General features: G+C 42.9%; 1 protein-coding gene across 2 annotated transcripts in view; it reads right to left on the bottom strand.

The window, feature by feature from the left end:
- The window catches only part of NECTIN2 (nectin cell adhesion molecule 2), a 161,758-nt gene that overhangs the window by 107,922 nt on the left and 27,383 nt on the right, over window positions 1–26,453 (bottom strand). For both annotated transcript variants that reach the window (XM_040327457.1, XM_040327456.1), the window contains exons 2-3: window positions 2,562–2,900; window positions 1,421–1,711 (exon numbers count right to left, since the gene is read on the bottom strand). In XM_040327457.1, coding sequence (XP_040183391.1) covers window positions 1,421–1,711; window positions 2,562–2,900 — 630 coding nt within the window. The remainder of the gene's footprint in view (window positions 1–1,420; window positions 1,712–2,561; window positions 2,901–26,453) is intronic.

Below are 26,453 nucleotides of genomic sequence, written 5' to 3'. Positions count from 1 at the left end.
TTTTTTTTTTTCGCTAGTTTTTCTTTTAAATTTAACCTATTTCTACAATTAGGTCACTTCCTGCCATAGAGTAACCACTATACTGAGCAGCATTGTCACCCCCGGACAATGACTACGTAAGAAATACTTAACACAGTTAGGATGACATAACACATCACTCTCTTCTCCATAACAAGGAAAGGTGTTCTGTAGTCAGTGGAGATGGCAGGGAACAATGCCAACTGATAACTTCCTATACTTTCTGCCTCTGGACTGTTACTAGCTCATAAGATATCTGGCTAGATGACCACATTTCTTTTGCACTTGTGTAACAGGTATTATAAGGTTTTTTTTTTTTTTTTTTTTATTCAGTGGGAAAGTGGGGGAGCGTAGTATCAGCACTGAATGTATGTAATTGCAAGGGGTGATGGGGTGCAGGGGGATCTATTGTCACTGGGGGAATCCATTGTTGTAGGTAGGTTTTTTGTTGCTGGTGGGTCCTTATATTGCTGGGGAGGGCAATTGTTGCCGGGACAGATCTACTGTTGAGGGAGGGGTCTATTTGTTTCTAGCTGCTAGAGGGTCTATCTGTGCTGGCTGCCAGGTAAGCTATATAATAAAACTTATTTACGGTATATACAAAATCTCTCTCTCTCCATCTATGCATGCGTGATATACAATGAGAGAAGAAAGATCAGCACTCTCCACCAATGGCAGAAAGAGCTGATCGGAGTGTTCTGGTGCGTGGGGGCTGTCTCCTTGTCAGAACACAATAGCTCAGTGGGGGAGATAACAATACTAACTTTGCATAGTTGGTATAGCGGCTCTGACCAGAGCCGAGAGTTTTCTGTCATGTCATACTTCCACTGTGCAGCTGGTTTTGCACAGAGTGGCCCTGATCCTCGACTTCTGGGGTTCCCCCCGACGGCTCTCAAGGCTTATCCCTGGGCGGTTACCTTGCGGGTGCGCGCCCGAGTCCAGCATTTGCGTCTATCAACACAGAATGCCGGACTCGACCCCGGGTCATGGATTTGATCGACAGCAGCGGGAGCCAATGGCTGCGCTGCCATCAATCCAATTAAGAGCCGGGACCCCGTGCAGAGAGGGACATTGCATCTCTGTCGAGTGAATTCCACAGCTCAGGCAAGTAAAACGAGGGGGCTGGGGGGCTGGTGACTGCTAGAAGCCTTTTCCCCTTAATGCATAGGATGGATTAAGGTGAAAAAATAAAAAGGGTTTACAACCCCTTTAAGGGTACATTTACTAAAAAAATAAAAAATGTAAAATATATGCGTAAATGTCTTTAGTTACCCCCTTACAGATAGACCAAAAGATCACTGGCATCAGCGATTACTTATCTGGGAGGCAGAAATTGCTAGTACTTGACAGAACCCTGGTTGAGAGAATGTATTAAACAATGGAAGACTTGAGTTATACTTACACTTCACAGACAGCTTCAAAGGTATAGGAATCATTGTTGACTCGTGGTTGATGTTACATGTGATGGGCATCCCGTCAGCTTGCGACGTTGGCGTCAGTACATATCGGCTAACAACTGTGTATGTTCCATCTGTGTTATTGGTCATGATGGTGGTAACGTTGCCAGGGAGACTTGTTTGCCATGTGATGAGGGACGGGGGTCTCCCACTGGACGATCTGCAGGTGGCTACAGTTTGTGCTTCACCATTTGCTGTAGCCTCAGTGTTGGCCTCAGCAGAATTTTCCGGCACAGCTGCAAGGTGGAAAATAAGTGCGTGTCAGAAGAAATGTGAAGATGGTTTAGTAAATCAAGAGGAAAGGAATGCGTATGCCTTGCTCAGCACATCCAGATTTGGGTTAGAAAATAGCCACCAGGGGCAAAACATAAAAAATTTGAATTTATAAAGTATACAATACTTTAATACCATCCATAACTAGTTTCGGGTTTTTGAAGTCTCTAGTGGGTGGGAAATAAATGACCATCTGAAAAAATTTTTTTAGCACCAGCCGCCACTGCTGAGATTAGTGGGTCTAACTGTGGTTCCTATAGAATTGACCACTTACCGTATATACTCGAGTATAAGCAGAGTTTTTCAGCACATTTTTTTGTGCTGAAAATGCCCCCCTCAGCTTATACTCGAGTCTGTGTCCATCTTCAAACTTGGCACACATGTAGTCCCACTCTTCGTCTACAAGTGTGCAAAGTTTGTTGACCATGGGACCTACGGCCGGGGAGCACCGATTTTTTTAAACCTGGGCATCCCTTCCATAGACTCCAATGTTAAACGTCAAACTAGTCACACAGCGCCGGAGATCAGGTAGGGAGATTGGGCACAGTGAGGCATGGGCACAGTGAGGCATGCAGATGGACACCCTAGGCTTATACTCGAGTCAATAAGTTTTCCCATTTTTTTTTGTGGTAAAATTAGGTGCCTCAGCTGATATTCGGGACGGCTTATACTCAAGTATATACGGAATATCTAACCACGCTGCACAACTTATGTAACATGCTGGAAAATTTAGCTTCTTACTACATCTAATTTTTTGGGACCTCACCTGGGATTCAAACAAACTAAAAATGTACAGTGCTCACAATGGTTTACCTATGACAGCCAGTCTTGTCGTGGCCTTGCGGTTACCAGAAGGAAAGAGGGTTACTTCACAAGAATATTCTCCTTCATTATTGGCACTGACTGATGAAATGCGGAGCGTTGCGCTGCTTTGCGACGGCTTAATCAGCTGATAAGTGTTTGGGTCATCTATATGAGTTCCATGTTGAGGACTGTAAACAGCTATTCTTTTGTGGTCGCCATCTTTTTCCCACATTATCTGGCTGACGTGGACGTTGGGATCGTTGCTGCTGATAGTACATGGCAAATCGATTTCCTGGCCAATGATACCGGTTTTCATGTCATTGACGGAGATTTCCTGGGCCTGTATGACTATAAGCAGAGAATTCAGTCAGTATGGCAGAGGGTAATAGAGTAAGTGCAATATCAGTAAAACATACATTGGGCCTAGTTTAGAAGTGTTTTTGAAGAACAATTGTAATTTTCTATGGTATCCATGCAGCATTGGAAAATAAAAGGGAGCGCCTGACTGGCTACTGTTAGAGTCAATAATAGCTCTTCCTTCTGATATGTTGTGTAAAGCGTAAAGTGTATAACAAACAGGGCCAAAAAGTAAACAATGTTGCAACTGAGAATGGTTGACACTTCCATACTGTAGAGCCATCTCACATGCAATACTCAGTGTTCCCCGGGACCTCATTGGAAGATGGTAAAAAAATCACCCACTGTATTACGAGTGGCATTTTTTTATTGCAGTGTTTGGCAAGGTGATGGCGGTAGGAAGAAAAGAAAGTGGGGAAGGAAAAGTAAATAAAAAACAAAATTGATTACAAAATACAGTATAGAAGTCCCCTAAGAGGTTAAAGCGATTGTAATTTTTTGTTCTATAAAAATAAGACACGTTATGTTATACTTACCTGCTCTGTGTAGTGGATTGGCATAGAGCAGCCTAGATCCTCCTCGGTGCTCCTTGCCCCTCCCTCCTATTGAGTGACCCCACAGCAAGCAGCGTGTCATTTGGGCACCAAAGTCACAGCTCTTTGTGTTCATTCAGACATGGAGCTGCAGTTCGGCCCGCCCCCTCTTTCCCGATTGGCTAACCGACTTTTGATTGACAGCAGCAGGAGCAAATGGCTCCACTGTTGTGTCTCAGCCAATCAGGACGGAGAGTCCCGGATGGCCGAGACACTCGTGGACATAGATGGGGATCACACAAAAGGCTTTTTATTCTTAATGCATTAGGATAAAAAAAAACTTTAAATAGTGTCTTGATGATATACATCAGACCCCCAAGGGACAGAAAAAAATCCATATAAACTCCATATTAATTCCATATAAAAACTAGGAGACATTGCAGGAAGATTGTGCACAATTGTCTCTTACTCAAGAACAGAATAAATAGTCCACATCAATCACACAATTTTCCACCATAATGGAATGTCTCTCCATCCAAAACATCAGCACCACTGCAGCCGATAGCCAACTGTCTCAAGAGGTGTAGAACAAAATTCCTAGCTCAACTCTCCAGCCAGCCCGCAACCAATCGAATTATCCTGTATAACAAACAAGGGTGTTTTTTTGCATACATTTGCAAGTGAATGTGTAAGCTGCAGAGCCACTCAGTATTATCTGCATTACTAACTACAAATTTTTGAGAGCCTCCATAATAATGGCTAGCCAGAGGGTAGGTGAGCCTGAAGAGAGTCCACCCCTCATAAAATGCACAAGGACGCACTGGAAACCCATGAAATAGCACAAAGGCAGCAAAGGTGTCCACTGCGTCCCCTCACCAGTATTCCAACAGTACAAACAAATGGCCCTGCCCCCACCTATAACTGGCCTTCGCAGCAAGGTGCCCATGGAAGGGCAATGCAAGTAAAAACAAAGCCAAAACGAAAAAAATTGCTGCCATTGTGCTATATGCTGGGTGTCCAGTGCACCCCTGTGCCTTTTGATACATATACTAGCGCCAATTTAGACAGAAGCCAATTAACCTGTCAGCATGTCTGAGTGTGGGAGGAAACCAAAGCAGGCACAGGGAGAACATGCAAACTCTGTGCAGGTGTCATGGTTGGGATTCAAACCTACAACCCTAGGACTGCTAGGCACTGTGCTACCCAATTAGTTATCTCCCCCCCCCCCTTTATTTTCCCCTGGTTGACATGCTTCCTGTTCTAGAGTGTCCAGCGCACACTCACCGCCCTACATCTATAAAATTGTTGTGTTGTCACCCTAGGTGTTAAGAGTACAGAACTTCTTACCCTCTCCTACTCTATAAAACAGACGCTGATGTTCTGTAGTCCACAGGGAGAAGGAACAATGCTAAATAATAGCACATGTAAAGAGAACAGGAAGCCAAGAGCCCACTAAATTTCATGCAGGATCAACAGGAGGTTTTTTGCACTCATTAAAAACGGATATAACAAAAAATGTATTCTATGGCATATTTAACAAGACAAGGTGTAGCAAAATAAGAGAAGCTGGTTGTTAAGGTGTACATACAAGTTCAACTCCAAACTTTGCATATTGATCATTGGCCGAGTACTAGTACTTGCAAAGTTTGGACAAATAAGATCAGCACTGGACAGCTCCTAGAATACTTGCAATAAATGATTACTGTTCATTTAAGCCCGCTACGCATTTAAAATAAACAGCGCACATGTAATTATGCCACACTGCATTCAAATTTCCCTTTAACTACTTGTTCGGAATCAATGATACGCACCATGCGTTGCTGAGCAATTACTAGTGTGAATACTGCTCACTTGAACAATCTTTCGTGAATTGAGGCCTTTGTGATATTTATGAAGACCATCTATCACTGGGCTTCCTGATGCCCCAGATTTCCAAGAAATATCCAATTTCTCACAGAGAAAGAACTTTTTTTTTCATGGAAAGAAGACAGAAAGTGAATTGTTGGTGTACGGCTCATATAACCCTTTTACAGCATGAAGCGCTTTCCCAGAAGGCATTGTGTCACGTTTATGGCCCAAGCAAACCTCAGAGAAAAAGAATTGGTCTCTAATGTACCTAGAAGCCCCATTAAATCTTAGGAATGTAAATAAAGTGTAATTGAAGAGCAGACTCTGTAATTTTGACTTGTAACTGTAATGCCCTGGAATTTAAACTCAATTCTCGCTGCTTGCTTCCATTCCCTTTTAGTGCTGTATATTTATTTAAGGTGGTTTACATAGTGCAGAAGCAGAACAGATGGGAATGAATCAGCTTCAAACCAATCAATGGTAGGATAACTCTAGCTTTTTAGGTCAGAGCATATACTTTAAAGCTTTGGAAGCAAATCCCTGGAATTATGGAATTTTATAGTCCTTTAAAACGGCCTAAAGGGAAAGTCTATACCTTTGTAAAAAGATCAGTTTCACCCATAGAATATCATCAATGTGTGCTTAAGCTCCATAATGATATTTTGGGGCATAGATATGGTATAGTGCATCTTCTTGATGACGGTGTCCAGTTTTTCCACATATTTTGCTTTTCTTCGCCATTAAAGGGTCCACCATGTGGTGTTCAGTAAATTGATAAATCTACTTAAGCATCACCTTCAGGCATGCTATGGTAGGTGCAGTGTGAGGACATCCAGCTGTTTTTGGACAGCAAATCCCTGTAGAAAGCATCCCCTTCCCTCAATGTCCATCGCCATCTTCTCTGTACGTTTATCCAAGTGGATTATAAACCAATTGCAGCTAATGACATGGCCACTACCCAATGCCATGTTGCTGCTTGAGGGAACCTTGAGGGGGGGGGAGGGGTATCTAGATTTCATCTTTAATATTTTTTATAGCTTTCACGTAGAGCTTGTAATTGCATACTAATAGGGGGGCAGCCATGTAGAGTTCTTAATTTTGTATGAACAAGGGACAGCCATATTTGTTAACTACATAAAGCAGGTTTGCTTCACAGTGGATGTGCTTTGCTTCTCCTTGTCTATGGTTCAGATTGACTGAATGAATTATCTCCCTTTGTGGCAGATATCGGAGTGATTACAATGAAATACAATGCTCCATCTTGTAGTCAATCTTAAAATCTCTATTTTATTACTATTATACAGGATTTATATAGCACCAACCAACCATTTACGCAGCGTGATGGCAGACAGTATAGTTACAATAAAATTTAATACAGGAGGAATCAGATGGCCCTGTTCATTAGAGCTTACAAATATTTTATTATGTATGGAAAATTGACGAAGGCCTCTGCCGCGCCTTCCAGGAGAGGCCCAAAAAGGCCTCTGCCGCGCCTTCCAGGAGAGGCCCAAAAAGGCCTCTGCCGCGCCTTCCAGGAGAGGCCCAAAAAGGCCTCTGCCGCGCCTTCCAGGAGAGGCCCAAAAAGGCCTCTGCCGCGCCTTCCAGGAGAGGCCCAAAAAGGCCTCTGCCGCGCCTTCCAGGAGAGGCCCAAAAAGGCCTCTGCCGCGCCTTCCAGGAGAGGCCCAAAAAGGCCTCTGCCGCGCCTTCCAGGAGAGGCCCAAAAGGCCTCTGCCGCGCCTTCCAGGAGAGGCCCAAAAGGCCTCTGCCGCGCCTTCCAGGAGAGGCCCAAAAGGCCTCTGCCGCGCCTTCCAGGAGAGGCCCAAAAGGCCTCTGCCGCGCCTTCCAGGAGATGCCCAAAAGGCCTCTGCCGCGCCTTCCAGGAGATGCCCAAAAGGCCTCTGCCGCGCCTTCCAGGAGATGCCCAAAAGGCCTCTGCCGCGCCTTCCAGGAGATGCCCAAAAGGCCTCTGCCGCGCCTTCCAGGAGATGCCCAAAAGGCCTCTGCCGCGCCTTCCAGGAGATGGCCACGCTCTATAATGAAACTGAAGGCCATTGCAACATTCCAAGGGACTACTAAAGGCCATTGCCACAGTTCTTAACAGAAGGCAAGCTTTCTCTTTTGGTCTACCTGTCAAGAACACAACCACTGATCTTAAAGGGGCTACGAATTAACTCATGTCTTGATTGATATTACTTGTCCAAACTAATAATCTTTTCAGATCGCAGTAGTCTGAGTGCCTGACTTTCTATCGAACTCTACTGCAAAATTTGATAATGGCACAAGACTGATCAAAACCTGAGAAACTCCAGCATTTTCTACTATTCTATTTTATTAGTAGCCCTTTTGATCTTCCATAAAGTATTCCATAATTTTGATTATTCTGATGATCTCACATGCACACACTCAGAAAATGTGGCATGTATCCACAAGCTTACATGCAGCAATTATCAGGCCTGCACGAGCTGGCTGCAGATATGTAAATGTAACGCCTCAGGGGGGGGGAAAAAAAATCTACATGCTTTATATACCTCTGAAGTATTTAACTCAGCTTGGCACTCCAACTCCACTTCTCGCAGTGAAAGTGGGGGGAGGGTGGACGTCTCCTAGAAACCTACAATTACAATGAAATGTAAAGCTGTAACCAAGCGAAGAAGAGGTCCTAGATAAAAGAAAAGCTTGCCTGGGTGAGGCCGATACAACAACAACAAACCGCTTCAGCCAACTGGGGGTAGCCTGCTATCAGAGACAAGTTCAAAATACACACACACACACACACACACACACACACACACACACACACACACACACACACACACACACACACACACACACACACACACACACATATATATATATATATATATATATATATATATATATATATATATTATATATATTCCATAAAAGGTACAAAGCACCTTTAATGCCAAAAAACAAGACCAAAATTTAATGCATGCCACATGTCAAATCTAACTCCATCCACCCAAAAAAACAGTATTGATTATTTTTTAGTAGATGGTGGACTACATGCCTCATGCCAGATTCAACAAATCTCTTAAGCCACAATGTGAATATCGGACAAAAAATTGTCAGTTTTTTCTTTTGCATGTTAGTCACATATCGAAAATGAAGAGGTTACTCAACTTACGAAAACTCTTGTATGACAGAATACAACTTTGGAAGTTATATGATGTATTGTAAAACATTTTGTTTCAGAGCATGCATAGTCTTAATCTGTATTTTTTTCCCCCCCAAAAAATCAAGAGCAATGGAAAAAAAACATCCGATCTGTCATTGTATCGGAAAAAATTTCATGTTTGTCCCTTCAGATAATTTCAAATGAACTGTCCAGATCATCTTTTGAAAGCTGTGTACCAACATTCAGATTATACTACGATCGCTTCAAAAGTGGTATTTTTTGTCCAATTTTCTGATCGCGTGTACTAGAGGCCAGTATGGCAAGATTTTCCTGCAGTGGTTTCGTCCTACCCCCTACTCTTCCCTTAAAACTGTAAGAACACCAAGGAGACCGACGTCAATTCATCACTAGGTTTCCTCATGATTGCAGATGTAAGGCAGGGAAAGATTCTTGCTGGGGATATCTGACTACTAGAGTGCCTGAAAAATTTAGAAAAGCTGATGCACGACTCCAACAAGCCAAATATCAGACTTTGGTGGAATTTATATTTATGCACAAGGCAGACCAAAAACGCCTCTCAGCAAGGGAAATACGATATCTCCCAGTGTGTGTGGTAGACCCATCAGTTCCTCTAAGTTTTCAATGTGACAACTAACAGAGCCTCTATGCATTATCGTAAAGCAGGACATGACAAGATTTTCTTTTTTTGACACACTCGCATTAACAGAGCACTGGCTGTAGTGAATCATCAGATAGAAGTGTTTTGCTAGGATGAGTAATAAAAGGCCCCTTTCCCCCACCTTATATAGTTTGTGCATTCCAGACATGTGATATGGCCCTATGGACTGACCACAAGGGACTTTTCACCCTTAATAAACCCTGTATCAGCACATGGGCTATCCTTGTGCAGGTTATTGACACCGATATTCTCAGATGATAGAAATTTCCTTGCCATCATACATTTAACAAACCAAAGAAGTGCCCATGAAGTGCAATGCAACAGCTTTCCTTAATCACTTGCCATCTGCATCAGACCGCTTACCCTCACCTTCCCTGCTACTCCATTCAACTGCTTGAGGCAGAGAAGTACCTGGTATTTTCAGTAGTGAGGGCATAGAACTCTACCCCCCTCCTTCTCAATGGAGCTCTTGAGTGAGTAACTTGTATAGCGCAACAAATGCGAACTTAATCGCCTCAAGGCGCTTGGCATCCAGAGTCGTACCGGTCCTTCAGAAGAGGTGGGTCTTTAGTTTTTTCCTAAAGGCCCGATGGTTTTCCTCCAAGCGGATTGTAGTGGGTAGAGCATTCCAGAGCCGTGGTCCTTGGACCGAAAATCTGCGTTCTCCCTTCGATTTGTAGCGGGATTTAAGAATTTGGAGAAGGTTTTGGTTGGTTGACCGGAGCACGCGCTTGGTGACGTAGGGTTTTATTTTCTCTTGTTGTATTATTGGCCAATCACCAGAGCCCAACACTATCACTTGGCAGTTGGGGAAGTGGCCAATCAACAGAGCCCAACACCTTCACTTGGCAGTTGGGGAAAGTCTTTTAGCCTTGTATAAGCTTCAAGCATAGCAACTTAGAGCTGTGGAAGGTGGCCAGGCAACCAAGTGAACTGGTTTTGCCTTAAGCTGGCAAAGAGCACTCATTTTGTAGACTTCATATATGTTAAACGATATTCTCTAGGGCCAAAACAACTAATCGATTAATCGACAACTAATCGATTATGAAATTAATCGATTACAATTTTCCTAATCGATTAATCGGCCAGTAACATAATAGGGTTAATAAAAAAAAAAAAAAAATCAACCCTTTATAGTACAAAAAAGCAAATCACTACTGTACATATTACTTTCACTGTCCCACAGTAAAAAAATGAACCCCTTACAGTAGCAATTATTTGCTCTTTTTGTACTTATTTTTGTTTTTTTAACCCCCCATTATGTTACTAAACATCTCAAGCCGGGGTCGCACCTCTGTTTTTTGGTGCTTTTTGCAAAAAACACACTACAGTTCATTTACATGTTTTCCTATGGGACGCGTTCACATCCATGATTTTTTTTTAGCTGCTGTGTATTTGGAAAGGGCAAGGACTTTTTAACGCAAAAAACTGTGCTATTTTGTTTTTTTGGGTTCAATATACTTCAATGGAGAAGCTGCAGAAAAGCATGTAATGTGTTTTTGCGGCAATTTGTGTTTTGTAATCTGCCCAACAACAAATTGGCCCAAAATTTTTTAAAAATGCTTTTTTTTTTTTTTTTAGGGCCATTATCCAATTAATCGAAACAATAAATCTGCCAACTAATCGATTATGAAAATAATAGTTAGTTGCAGCCCTAATATTCTCCCAACATGGCTTCTTTTGCTCAGGTTGAGCGATGTCTAGAGTCCAAATAAACTTTCTTTGGGCACAAAGTGAGTTGGTAGCTTGCAGTCTGAGCAGCTTCCCTGCCTTCTCCATGCACTAAAAAGGAGGTCTCGTGAAATATAAAAGACATGCATTCCATTATTCTCCAATGTCTCTGGGTGGCTTGAGTTTCTGTACATATATGGAGCTCCAGCAGGTCAAACCGTTTGAGCTTAAATAAAAATAAGATATGCCAATGGCATATACCACTGCAGTCTCTCTCATCCAGGGTTCCACCACGGATGATAATTATTTTAGCAACCTGTAAGGGGACATTCCTCCCTCTGACCACCGATGAAATATACATTCTTCCACTCACAACCAATTTAATGTGCTATATGATATACATATATAAATGAGCTATAGATATAGTAAATTATTAGCAGGGGTTTCCAGAGACCTAAAAGTAATTTCAAAAAGTTCCTTCATGTTGCTCCAAATCATCATGGGCATAATATATAGAACAGCGAAGAGAAGGTCCCTTGAAGGATTTAAAAAAATCTTACTACACTATATAGCTAGAGGGTGAATTCTTTTTATGCATAATCCTGTAGTTCCTTTTGGTCTTCTCCCCAATTTTAGCCTACACTTTGGACTGGCGAGAAGCATCACCCTACTGGTGAATTCCTCCATGTTTGCTCTAGGTTTTAAAAAGTTAAATACACTGCCCTCCAGGCCCCAACCCCGAAAAAACTATAATGCCGCGTACACATAACCGTTATTCATGTCATGAAAAAAAAAAAAAAGAAGTTTTTCCTCGACGTGATTCCTCTCAAGCCTGCCTGGCATACACACGATTGTGATAAAAAATGCTTGAGCAAAGCGCGGTGACTTGCAACACGTACAACGGCCTTATAAAGGGGAAGTTCCATTAGATTGGCGCCACCCTTTGGGACGATTATGGAAATTTCTCTTCTTATAACTTGCTTCTGAGCATGTGCGTTTTTTTTCCCTGTCGTTCAAGCCTGCACATGACTGTTTTTCACGACAAGAAAAAACGTCGACGTGAAAAACGACAAGAAAAAAATAGGAGCAGGTTCTAAATTTTAAATGCTTATTTTTCGCATCGAGAAAAAGGCTCTGGAGCCTACACACAACAGTTTTTCACAACCAATTTAAAAAATTTTATTTTTCTCGTCATGAATAACGGTCGTGTGTATGCTGCATAGGCAAACAGCACTGTGCAAGAAAAAAAAAAAAAAGAGAAGAACGAGAGGAATAGTATGCAACTGCTATCATTTTTAAGCAATATTTTGTGGGGATTATGGTAAAGTGTAAAAGGAAAGTGTACATAATACAGGCAGTCCCCGAATTACGAACACCCGACTTATGCACTCCTACTTATGAATGGCCTCAATGCGGGCTGCTTGTGCTCCATGCTGGTCCTGGATACCTCCGAGCAGCCATCTTCAATGCTGTATCCTGGCCTAGGCCAACAAGGCCTAGGGCAGCAGCACAGAAAGAGTCCCCGCCGGCTTGTGCTACACAGTTAGTGTAACACAAGCTGCTTCTAATTTTTACTTTCCTATCATCCTGGACCACAAATCTTTCTCACTGTGCTTTATGTTTTCTGCTGCACCATTGGCATGGCTATATCTTCTTAGTCCTCTCCATAAAATTATCTGAAATGTGTGCTTAAAGTAAAAATAAGGCTACACTTTTTCATTTTGGATAGAGTAAGGGAGGGTTACAGCCCCTGTCAGTTAATCTTTTTACCACCCCTGTCCCATTGCAGAGATTTCCCTTCGCTTCCTGCCCTATAGACAAACAGGAAGTGAGAGGAAATCTATGCAAATTAAGGGAATCCAATGCCCCCGCCCCCAGGCCCTGAGAACTAGTGCCCCCAATTTCAGGGTAGGTCTTAAACAGAAGGGGTTGTGGCCTTGACAGGAAAGGGTGGGTCATATTTAAATTGGGGGGTGCACGAGTTTAGTCAGGCCTAGGGCAACACAAAACCTAAATACACTACTGGCTATCTTGCCGCAATCCACACTGCAGTACTACATGTACTGCATGGCCATTCGAGCCCCAGAAGCGCCCGGAACATCCCACATCCCTGCACAGGCGGACGCCGGAACATCCCTGCACAAGTGGAAGTTACACTTACTGTACAATCAGTGTTCTGACTTATGAACAAATTCCACTTAACAAACTTACAGTCCTTATTGTGTTCTTAACTCAGGGACTGTCTGTAATGCTTTACAGCAGCACTAAACCCAAACATTCAAACATTTTTGACAGGCTTCAGTGTCAAAAAGAACACCAACTCGGGGGTTCCCCATGGCGCGGAGTCCAAGCCCCAGCTTGCTTCTTCAGCGGGGCCCCTGATGGATGGATTTTCAGCAAGCTGGAAGCCGGTCGCGGCCCCCAGATAGACTCAGCCGAAGCTGCGGTGAGTACTGAGCATTCACGTGTGCAGAGTTCTAAGGCAGGAGACAGAAGAAGATCCAGGAAACAAGCCAAGGTCAGGGCAGGCAAGCACAAAAGCGTAGACCATGGGTGCTCAACCTATGGCCCTCCAGCTGTGATGGAACTGCAAGCCACTGACAGAAGCCCATCAATGGCAGAGGCATGATGGGACTTTTAGATCCACAACAGTTGGATGGCCACAGGTTGAGTACCCATAAGCTAGACTAAGCTGGCGTCAGTACACAGGAAGTCAGATATTGATTACACAGAATACTAGGCAGACAGAAGCTCCGAGAACTAAGAAGTTGCTCAGGCAATCTAGGCTGCACTGAGCATGCATGTCTATAGCAAATCTAGAGGTGGGCCAGAAAGTGATAGACAGGAAAAGGATATAAATCCATACTAGAGCAGGCAATGCCTATAGATAGACAAGCCAGCAGCACATGTGAATGGAATCAAAGTTCTATCAGAACCATTGTAGCAAGGGGGCAAGAATTCCACAAACAGAAAGCTGCAAGCTAGACCATGACATTTATATTGCAGCTTACCAATTCTTAGATGAGATGGCTGTACTACTTTCCTTTTTTAAAGACTCACTTTCTACTATTTTCATCTGGTGAAACTGCGGCTTGCCATCCTAGTATAGATGTATACATGTGAAAGCCTGAGGCATTCACATGTCTACATCCATACTAGGGTCTGCTATGGCAAGAGAGGGTTGCGAACAAAAATGTTCATTGCTCACTGGATGAGGTTTTCCTTACGCTGGCATCGCTACTATCCCGAGTGCCAATGGAGCCCGGAGCAGCATCACCAAGTACTTAAAGTGTTAATAACCCCACAACAGTAAAAAAAAAAAAAAAAAAAAAAAAAAAAAAAAAAAATCGGTCTGTATATCCAGTAAGGCATGCAAAGTTATACTCACTGTGGAACCCAATGGGTTCATTTTCTGCATTGTGTAAAAAGGCTGTTTGATCCTGTTTTCTTTGATCCTACCCTTCTGTTACTGTCCCTAATACAGCTCCTGATAGAACAGAGCCTTGGGGCACTCTACACATGCTCAGTTTGGTGTGTATTGCTAGAGAGTTTTTGTTTTCTTGGGAGGGTGCATGTGATCAGCACCGTGCCAATCAGCACTGTCCAGACAGAGGGTCAGGGGACCAGCAGCCTCATAGGACAGGCAGGGTAGACTGAAAAAGCTCCTCCTACAAGCTTTAACCAGACACCGAAGTCATAAGGCTGCAATATACTGCTGATGAGAAAAGGTATTTAGCAGTATATATTTACAAAAAAAAAAAAAAAAAATTGCATTTTCATGTAATGTGGGAGACCAGATATAGTGAATTCAGGGCCCTGGGTTTAGTAACACTTTAAAAGTCTGTTCTTGCAGTTACAGGGATGAGACAAACCATTTAACACTGGCAGTGGTGCTTAAAATGATGAGATTTTTTTATTATGCAAAACCTGTATCCAAAAAAAAGGAAAAAGCTGTAGCTAATTATAAAAAACGCACAGGGGTCAAACACAAGGCCCGCGGGCCGAATCCTGTCCTCCAGGCCATTTCATGTGGCCCTCACACCTCTCCAGCCCTCCTCCAGACCCCTACTTTTCAGCAATGCATCCAGCTTCTCCCCAGCAGCAGCATAAGGAAAGGGGGGGGGGGTGCACTGTGATGTAAGAGAGAGTGGGGGACTCAACTTCTGATGGTGGGGTGGCTCTCAACATCTAATGTGAGGGGATGCACTGGAATCTAATCTTACATATACAACAATTATAATGCTGATGCGGCCCACAATGAAATTGAGTTTGATATAGGGTGACCACATTTCCAAACTACCATTCAGAGATTTAAATGCCTATTTAAAGTCAGAACAAAAAAAACTTGCCACACTGTAACAGGCGCTCCTCGCGCCATCGTAATGCGTTGCACGCTGAAATACATTGCCGCCACAACGTCATCGCCTGGCGCCGCGTGCGTTCCATTGTGGAACGCGGAAGTGCGCCTTAAATCACGGCGGTTTTTAAAATCAGTGATTTTGCACTGCACCTGGCTCCTGCCTATAAAAGGCATTCATTTAACATAGAAACCTTGTTCTATTATTGTCAGCCGTAGCTCGGCCACGCTACAACTCTGGTGTCATTGCGCTCCATGCTACACCTTAAGCTCAACAGGAATCCTATGGCCTATTTCCCATCATCTTATTACTTGGGACTGACTGTTATGCTCTGGCTGTTTGCTGGGCAAGCTCTTAAAGGAACATACTCCCAATAAGTTGAGCTATATATGCCTCTCTTATGCAAATATTAGTTGCTATCACTATTCATACTAACTACGTGCTTGACATACATTCTTATTTGTTAAAGGGCCCTTGCCCGAAGTTACCAAACATATTCGCTCTAACTTTTCTATGCTAAGGGTTGGAGGTAATACATACCTACTCCCTTAGTGGTCTAATGCACTACTGTATGTTTAAGAGATATGATGTAGAGAACTTCCCAAACTCCTGGGGTCCAATACTGATAATCACTTGCATACAGCTGTGCATTGGAATCTCCTAGTCAATCGTATCTTTTAATGCTAGGCATTGGTCGCATGTTGTAATGCGATCATCCCTAGAAGCTCAACGCATTCCTTTATGTGAGAGAGAGATGATGTAGAGAACCCCCAAACTCCTGTTTGTGTGAAGTGACGCCTGGGGTCCAATACTAAATTCTCACATAGAGAAGTGCATTGGAATTCCTTGCTTGCCGCAGTTGTGGTTCACTCCCGTTCACCGTTGCACACACACATGGCAACCAATTAGATTCTATCATCTATATTCTATCCTTGTGCACTGGTTGCTTTGACAACACCTTTTTTGAGAAAGTGTTCATAAATATTGCCTTGCCTTCTGCTTTGTAGTTTTAAAAGAAAATCTTTTTTATTTCTTCAAAAGTTTTTGTTGCACGTAGTCCACGTTGACCCATCAACGCTTTGTCTTTAGAAAGGTTTGGCAGCCAGAAACTAACTCGTAAAGATATCTTTTCAAGGGAACGGAGAGTTATAAAATAATCTAGCATGTCACCGGAGTGAAAGATTTTATAGCTACTGCATGAAATGATGGAATTTGGTCAAATCTGTTGAAAACGTTAAGCCCAGTCAAGTTGGTTTAGCCTGCTTCTAGACATCTGCTTTATGTCAAACCTTATGTGGCAGGAGATAAGGTTGCAACATAAACATGCTGCACATTACTGTGTAGGTGAACTTTGGAACAGTTCAGAGAAAATTCTACAATATATAGGTAGAAATTCCTGTAGGACCACAGTTTCTTATCATGGTGCAGACTATTTAATCCTGTGCCTTACTCACAAACCACCACAAAATGGAATTCCAAATAGCAGACTTTATTTCCTGTATGTGAAGAACAGCAAGGAGCCTGGTGTGGGTGTATATAAGAAAGTATCTCCTGTACCAGAAGCAGGATTCCCAGATTTCCATCAGAAGGGATTGGGGTGCACTAAAGTAATGCCCTGGGTAGGTAGGTACCGTATATACTCGAGTATAGGCCGACCCTAATATAAGCCGAGGCACCCAATTTTACCACAAAAAATACTGGGAAAACGTATTGACTCGAGTATAAGCCTAGGGTGTCCATCTGCATGTCACACTGTATCCATGACTAGACTTACGTTTAACATGGGAGTATATAGAAGGGGTGCCCAGCTTTAAAAAAAAAAAAAAAAAAAAAAAAAAACACACCATGGTGCTCCCGTGTGTCCCACTGCTGGGCTCTGATGAAGAGGTCTTTAGAGCCTCGAAACATGTCAACCAGCAGTGACACACCCTCACACCCCCCGTTGGTGCATGGTTCAAGGGCTATCCACTACATTGTTTGTCGATAAGCCTATTGGGATCCTTTCTTTGCGAGTAGGTTTTTTATACATTTTTATTCTATTAAATTGGTAGAACGGTAACACACTAGGCTGGTGCGCCTTTTTCTTTTTTTTTTTTCTTTTCCTTGATCTAGATTCTGCAGAAGAACACGATCACCTTGGGTCATTCCTATAACTATCCACAAGTCAGCACAAATTAACATTTTGTATAATAGTTAGACTTAGGCTTTTCTTCCAGTTTAATGAGGCGTTATTATAGATCTGCATCTAATTTTTGCTTTTTATATGCGAGTGGAGTTTAGTTTTAATAAACTACAAAAACACTATGGACTCCCTGAAAACAAATGAAAAACCTAATCAAAACAAGACGGAGCGTTCTTGCCAAGGTGGGAAGTGGCTTCATAAGCATTTCAAGGCTGCTTTTGTCTCATAACATTACACCCACAATTGCCCAAAACCAGCCGCACTCCTGGCACACAGACTGCCAACCTGTTGGATAAACAAAGTATCTCACACGGCTAATAATGCATAGAGGAAGAGGCCCGTGCAGTGAACACAGCCGCAATTACACGCACATTACTTCACCTCTGCAATCCAGGCTCCCCTAAGCCTTTGTGAGGCAGACACCTGTAGAATATTAATGCACAAAAGCTTTTTTCCCCTCTCCCTTCTCTTGCCGCGCGATCGACCTCTAGATGACAGAACAGCCATGGAAACACACAGCACTAGAGTACAGAAAGCTATTTATAGCAGAGCTCGTCATGGCCTACATGTCTACCTGCCAGCCACACAAAAATCCAAGGCTGAATGTTCCATTTACAGCAAAACAATGGAGGCTTTATATCTCATACCTGCGGCTTTTTATAAATTAAACTTGGTGAGACGATGAACAGGAAGGGATTCACGGAGCCCAGAGAGAATGTGCATCCAAATACAGGCAGAAAACAATCAGTCTAATGCCCCTGCGGACAGTCAAGCGAACAATTTACATGGACGACAAAAATCATACAAATTCCACGTGTGGCTCATCCATGTAGCACCATTTTGAAGAGGGTATGTAGTATCTGCGCCAAACCCCTATATCAATTTGGTAATCCATCACCATAGATCCCAAGATCTTTTACCAAGTCAGCTAATTAATGCAGCGTGGTGGGAAAATAAATGCAGTCGTAGTCCATTGTTAATGTATGCAAGAATTCAAGCCACATATGAGAGCAAGGTGCAGCGTGGTGTGGCAGTCAGTACATGCACAGTCCAAGTCAGGCAACAAAGTTATATTGTAGAAAAGGATTCAAAACACAACTTATTCAGGCGGTTGGGCACACCCAAGCCAGAGCCACTCACGAACAGTGACAGTGGTCTGAAGACTTGAAGATGCCAACAGTATCTGCAACAAGGTGTGGCCTGGTCAGTCCACATCCAAAGGGGGAAGGCTTCCTGAAGAGAGGTAGACATGTCCCTGCACTGTCCCTACTCAACCTTTACCTACCCCAAGCATTGTCTCTGTCAGACAAGGGTCCTGTCCCTATGCTAACCACTCTCATAAAGAGCCAACCCCAAGAGCCAGAGTCTTAAATAGACTGACAGGCCCAAGATGGCTTCTAAAGCCACTGGGGCGCCAGCGTCCAAGTCGGCAGCTATCACCCCTTGACTGCAAGTCATAAAGCAACCAAGTTCCCCACAATTTGCATTTCTGCTTTGGTTAAGCACCACCTGCAGAGGGGAGTATAGACTGCACCTGCCTACACATATGCTTCACATGATGATAAACAAGTCTTTTGGCACACTGGCCAGGCAAACGTCTAGGGAAAAAAAAAAAAAAAAAAGAAGAAGAAGGATTAATGAACTTTTGAGACCACCGATCTTCACTGTAAAAAATATGGGAGGTCAAACCATTCTGGACAACATATGGGAGGTGCCAAAAGTGGATGCTACAATAATGGAACAACCTAACATCAGCTTTTTATAGGGCAAAGTGAACAGATCCAAGAGCATCTAGAACAGCTTATCCAAAACGTTTTTACCACAGAGGAACCTCTGTAAGAGGATTTCAGGGAACTCAAAATGACAAAACTTATATCAAAAGCTTGCAATAGAATTGTGTGATTAGTAGGTTGTAGAGAGTTTTAAACAATTAGGTTTAGGTTTTTTCTTTTATTTCATGTTGTAAATAATGCAACAAGGACAGTGGGAAAACCCCTTAATGCAACAGGATGGAGACTCCAAGGTTGGTTGGAGCGAGCTCACCATTAGACCACTGACGAAGACCAGATCTCAAACAATGACTTAGCCCCTCAAACTGAAACCATATATTAAATCTGACTGCGGGGTGTGTTGATCTTTAAAAGGGTCCTTTGAAACTGATTTACTTAAATTAACTACATTGAAATTTGCTACCTTAGCTGATAGGAAATAGAGACAGCCAATACCACAGCAGAAAAGTGGTCAAGCTGCACAGTGGATGGTCAAGTAAGAGTATCTTCCATCTCTTTCAATAATCATAACTATGAGAAGTAAATCTATTGCTGGGTGGAGGAAGAAGCAGATTCGGTCATGTATATGCATCCTCCATATAAAATGTTGGACGGTACTTGGATGACAGATCTACTGCTAAATATAGAGATTAATCAGATGGTGTCAGTCACGGCATTCATTGCACCACACCCTCGCTAATGCTACATTATTTTTGCTTCATAAAACTACGGCATTGCCCAAATTATATAAAGATACTTAATGTGCCATGCTCCGTCATAAATCCTGCTAGTCACTTAGTATAACAGTTACCCAGAACACACGCACACACACTCTAAAATGATTATTTTCCGATGACTTCTCTCTCGTTATATAAACTATGAGGAATGGTATGCAAAGGAATTTCATCATTTACAATCTAGCTGTTAGGCGCTCTTAACAAATCTTCAGTTCAGTATAAGACAAGCAAAGACTCCAAAGAGACTTTGTTTAAAGTGTACTTGCCAAACAGAAGGAAGTCCTTTTCCGAGCCAAGCGCATTAAAATAAGAGAATGAGAATTGCCAAGATTTTGGGGGATCGGATTATATTAAAAAAACTAAAAAGAAAGCATACCACCACCCAAACAAAGGTTCTTCCCTCCAACTCACTAAAACAAAAAGGTTGTGCCTGTAATTTTCCTTTAAAGGACCCCTACAAATTGTGGACACCCCCAGATAATAAAAAAACTTAAAAAAATGAATAAAAATTATTACTATTGCCTATTCACGTTAACATAGAACCATTTGTATATAAAAAAAATATCAATGTAAATCTTACTGATGTTTATTCATGTAGCCTGGTGCATGGCTAGCTAGAGAGTGAGAACACTGCTATAGCTCCTGTCTTTGCCCTTAATGAACTGGCATGCTGGTTGATGGATCTAGCAACATTTTCTGCCTCCTGCCATCAGGGGGAACAGACAAACCAAAGAAGCTCCATAGACTAGTATACTGCTGCATTGGACTTTGGGATTTGGACAGGAACCAAGCTGTGGAATCCTATGGACCATTGAACAACCGGACCCACATTTCATCTTACCCCTTTGCAACTTTTAAATAGATTACTGTTCCTCGTTATCTACTGCCTGGCCACTAAGCCTCATTTGACCCTCTGTACTCCATTAAAGGTCATATAACACTTTATACCAAAAATTCCAACACCATCACTAGCACTCCTAACCCAGTAACCTAACGTTACATTCATGAAATATTGTTCAAACAAATACTTAAGGTTGGAAATGTTTTCTTCCCCTTACGGCACAGTTTGCCCCCAGATGGGGTGTCTGGGGGTGCTAGACAATACTCCACACCTTACTTTTAGCACCCGGAATGGCTTACAATGTTCATTTATGCTTGTTTTTATTGATTCATCATGTACATGCGACACCATTAGCTTCTGTTGTATCGTTGATAAGGTTCATCATTTATGTTTTTTGACAAACCTTAATAAAAAAAATATTGAACAAGATGGCTGCTCTTTTTGGACTTAATTTGCTGCCACGAATAAGGGGAGACGTCTACAGCAAGACCTGGGTCTCAGCATAGATATTTCTACAGTGCGTTCTAGCAGAATAGTATACCGGTTGCAGAAAAGCATCATTCGCCATCGTAGTTATTGCCATTAATGCCATTGCTTCTTTGGTTCATAGGTCGATTACTCCTACCTAGAAACCCACACAAACCTGCAACAAATTATCACCAATATCATATTGTCTAGCAAAACTGAATTCTCCATTTACTTGTCATTTTCCAATTACCTCAGTCTGTAACAATATATTAAGTTTTGATTTCCACTAATGGTCTGGCGTTTCCTTCCTGGTTCGGCATTATACTTTAGTGCAGGGGTCTCCAAACTTTCTAAATAAAGGGCCAAACTACTGTCCTTCAGTCAATAAGGAGTCTGGACATCAGGAGTACAAAATCCCCCATCATTGGTGTCATTAGACCCCATCATTGGTGTCATTAGACCCCATCATTGGTGTCATTAGACCCCATCATTGGTGTCATTAGACCCCATCATTGGTGTCATTAGACCCCATCATTGGTGTCATTAGACCCCATCATTGGTGTCATTAGACCCCATCATTGGGAGGAATTCTGCCCCATCATTGGGAGGAATCCTGCCCCATCATTGGTGCCAATGAATAAAAAAGCACCTCAAGGGCCAGATGAAAATCAAGCAATGGGCCACATATGGCCCCCGGGCCGCAGTTTGGCGACCACTGCTTTAGTGTAGGGCAGTGATCTCCAAACTGCGGCCCTTTGATTGTCTTTATCCAGCCCTTGGTATCCTCTCATTGATACGAGACACTATTCTGACATCTGACACCGACAGTGGAGATCCATTTCTCCCACTGACACCACTGATGGGCCACTATTCCCCCCCTATGATACAAATGATGGGGCACCATTTCTCCCCCCCCCCCCCCCAATACCAGATGTTTAGTCCCATTGATGCCAGGAAAATTTCAACCCCCGCTGGCCAAAGTCCGGCCCTCCAAGGGTCTGAAGGACAATAAACCGGCCCTTTGTTTAGAATGTTTGGAGACCCCTGGTGTAGGGTATTCACTAGACATGTGCATTCGTTTTCGTCCGAATTTCAGGTATTTTCGTTTTAACAAACGAAAACGAAAACCGAAAGATCCGACATAAACAAATGCTTTATTTTCGTTGGTCAAATGAGTCCAACCTTAACTCTATTAGTCCAATATTATTCTACATAGAGAGAAAAGATTCAACATTATAGAGACAAAAGATCGGTGCTGGAATTGGGTGGGTGAAGTAAAATCAAAATAATGATGACGATGAATGTTCTCGGCTGATTGTAACCAAAGAGGAGGAGCAGTAAAATAGCTAGAACTAACTTGACAATTCAACATGAACGTTGAAGATTCGACAAAGCAAAGCATCGAAAAACATACAAACGTTGAATCTGTCATTGAAGGCTTATGGTGTCTGTTGATAGTTCAAAGAAGATTAGTCGGAGCAGCTAAAAACTGTAGGACGCTGCAATCACACATTTCCCTGTCAAATGCTCCGCCCATAGGCTATAGAAATTTCTAATGTTGGTTGACTAGTAATAATAAATATAATTATTACTAGTCATACAACATTAGTCTATTATAGCTTGTAGGTGGAACATTCGGCGTCGTACAGTTTCGCTGATCCGTCGAATCTTCTTTGAACATTCAACATTCAGCTTGCGCCGTCCTATCTTACATTGCAATATTTCTGATGGCCACTAGGTGGCGCTTCCATTGCGGTCGGCGTAGAATATGTAAATGAGTAGATATGCCTATTCACGAACGTACGCCCGGCCGACGCAGTACTTTAACGCCGTTTACGTTAGAGATAGGCCACCTAAAGTTAGAGCTAGGCACTAGTTGGAATAGTAATGTTAAGTATGGCCGCCGTTCCCGCGTCGAAATTCGAAATTTTTACGTCGTTTGCGGAAGTCGTCTGTGAATCGGGGTTTACGTCCACGTCGAAATCAATAGGCCCGTGCGGCGTACTTAGTCGCAATGCACACTGGGAAATGTAGGCGCCCGGCGCATGCGCAGTTCGAATAAGAACTTAAAAAACGTGAGGTCAAGCACTACTAACATAAAACACGCCCCCCTCAAACACATTTGAATTAGGCGCCCTTACGCCCGCCGCTTTAGGCTATGCCGCCGTAACTTAGCAGGCAAGTACATTGTGAATCATGTACTTGCCTCGCTAACTTACGGCGGCGTAGCTTAAATTCCTTAAGCTACGCCGCCGCAAAGTTGAGCAAATGTACCTGAATCTAGGCCAAGTATCTTGGCTTTTCAAGCTTTTTAAATAAAAGGGTGCCACCAATGACTGCAGAGATGTGGAAGCAATTTCTACATGGTCTTCGTCTTCTACAAAATAACATTCCTTCATCCAAGACATAAAATACTCATGAAGCACCTGTTTTATTCAAAGGAAGGACCACCATCTAAGACTATATACAAAACAAACTACAGCTTGCAATTTACAGAGACGTTTCCCCCCGATAAGCAGTAAATGTCAAGCATTTTTAGCAGCAGTCTCAGCATCTCAGCTCTGTCCCTACAGTCAGTAAGCCGCTCGTATATCAGCACTATAATACACTCACTCTCTCTCTCTCTCTCTCTCTCTCTCTCTCTCTAGTGAGCTGGCCCGTGATTTAGAAGAGTGGTGCGTAATGCTATATTTTTCAAAGGCCTCACATGCAGTCTTTGATCTTTCAAGGGCTTCACAAATTACATCTCCTGAGATGAAGTTTCTTACAAAGCGCAACTCCAGACTGACCAGGCATTGCAGAATTGCAAGTTTTAAAACACAGCTGTGTGTACAGAGACCTGCAGTTCTAAAATAAGGGTTGCCTTCATCAAATTTTTAGCAATGATCTCTAGTCTATCTGCAGACACTGCTGGTCAAGAGATCTGGGGGAAAAGAGGGCAGCCTAGGTGTGCGCAGTCCATTGCATTAGGGTGTGCACCCCAAAGTCCAAACACACACAAACTACTGATCACTCACAATGTTAATTCAGAAAGGGAAGGGGATGGCCAATTGCATTTTTACCGGGCCCCTTCCTCCACTCATCCTAAAACATCCTTGCAGCAACAGGTGGCGGGAGAGGAAGGAAGCTGGTAGCACTGCAGTGGGAAGGAGGGAACCAGGGAAGTAGGGGGAATCTGTGCTGTAAAGAGTGATTAGGGTGTGCCTGGGCACACCTGGCACACCCTGTGCGCACGCCTATGGAGGGCAGCAAGTTGGTTAGAAAGCCTCGACTGAGAGCTACCCTTTTCCTTCTAAGCCAAGCTACCACCGGGCATGTAAGAATGTGCCTCTCCCTGTCCTTTTAAAAACAAACATAATAGTGAGGCCCGGAGTGACAGGGACAGAAGGGAGGGATAACGTAGGGCTGGGCATGACTAGTGTGGAGGATGCCAACGAGGCGTTAAGGAGAAGGAGGTGCTTTCAGGGGAGTGGTCGTAGGCTGAGTTGAAATGGGGGAGGAGACTTATATATACACAGGGGGCGGGGAGTCCCACATGGCACAGTGCGGGAGTAATCACACAGGGGGGCAGGTTTTGTTTTAGGTTTGGTGTTGTGCGTCTGGTTTTCTTTTCTTTCAGGTCGATGGAAAAAGGTCGTCATGACAGCTGTGGCAGTGTCCTTGGTCTTTGATGGTGACAGTTAACTGATGGAATGGAAATTGTTGGGGGGCTCATCGGTGGGATGGGCCCCTTATGGGGTTATTTCAGTGGAACGGTGTCCGCTGTAATACGGTTACGGTGCACTGCGGGTTAAAAGGGGGTGTCTCCGGCTGGAGGCCGGGTATGGTAATGGTACCGCAGTGTGGTGGTAAAGGAAAAGGTTAATGGGGTTTACTGTCAAAGACCAATTGAAACTGGTGTTAATAAAGTGGTTTCGTAAAAATATTGTTAATAAAGTTCGAATTGTTGGAAAATTTAAATTTTGGTTAAATATTTAATTTTGGTTATAAAAATAAAATGGCTGTTGTGGCCAATTTTACTCCAAGTTACTGTGTCGGTCTCGTTACTGGGGTAAGAGGGGGGAGGTGAATATGGGTAAAAAGGGAAGGTAACAATGGTGGGGTCAAGGGAAGGTTGCGCTATCGGAACTTCACTAGTCATGCTCACTCAACCTGGGCATTCAAAGCTGAACCAAAAGATATCTTAAGAAGGTTGGCTTGCAATCCCATATATAACCATCTTTTGAAGTCTAGGACATCTCTATGGATGAACAGAACTGGTATTTAGGCATATTAAAGGGTTGATGGAAACACTATATATCAGCAGTCAGAGAATGCAGAGGCATGCACGTCCACGTGGGTCGAAGTCTATGCCTGCATTAAATACTTGTGTTTGAATGACGGCTCAGTTCATCCATAGAGATGAATGGAGACTGTCACATCTTAAGTCCTGTTTATCTGCTGTAAAGTGTCTAGAGCAGCCTTTCCCAACATTTTTTACTCCATTGTGCATCATTGAACCCATGCTGAAACCAATTCATAAGGGGTCAGTGGGAAATGCCCCTTACGTTGGTGGTCGGTGTCAAGAAAGCCCTCCTTAAAGTTGTTGTCAGTGTCACCCTTACATATTGCTAAAAAGATCACTTGTGTCACACCATGACCCTGCAAAGTTGCATTGGTCCCAGGCACCATTAAATGGGGGGGGGTCCATCAGCCACAACTCAAAAGGAACCCCCTAGCAACCTCTGGGTGAGTTCTAAGGTTCCACAGAACCCTGGTTCAAAACGGGTCATCTAGTAGGCCAGTCTTGTGTAAATGAAGCCTTACTCCTAAAAATATACACCAATAAGGCTCAATGTATAAAATTTCAAGTTATGGTAACACGATAATTCTATAGACTCGCTCAATAAAGACTAAAAGCAATGTGCAAGATACAGCAATCCAAGACAACCAATCAGTAATGGTTCTTCACTGATCTTAGCTTGCAACATTAAAATAAGGCCAAACTAAAACTAGATCCAAAGTGAATCCACCCTGTGCTTAGGAGTCCTTTCACACCTATGCTTTATTAAGCCATGAAAATTACTTCTACAAAGCCTAAAGTGTGGTCTTTTAATTATAATTATTTTAAATAAGTACCATTATGACACATTTTTTGTATTCTTATATGTGCACACGCACAATTATACTGAAATGCTAGTTGCAAAATTATTAAAATTACAGAAGTGTTCAGGATTCCTTCCTGAGCCATTAGCATTCCTCGCTTGATCTTCAAAGGCCCAAGGATTAAAACGAAAAAAAATCAATGGCATTGATCAAGCATGTTCAATGCCATAAAAT

Source organism: Rana temporaria, chromosome 10 (genome assembly GCF_905171775.1).
Source record: "Rana temporaria chromosome 10, aRanTem1.1, whole genome shotgun sequence".
In the NCBI taxonomy this organism is placed as follows: domain Eukaryota; kingdom Metazoa; phylum Chordata; class Amphibia; order Anura; family Ranidae; genus Rana; species Rana temporaria.
Note: the sequence above shows the minus strand (reverse complement) of the source record. Positions and strands in the feature narration are given on the sequence as shown.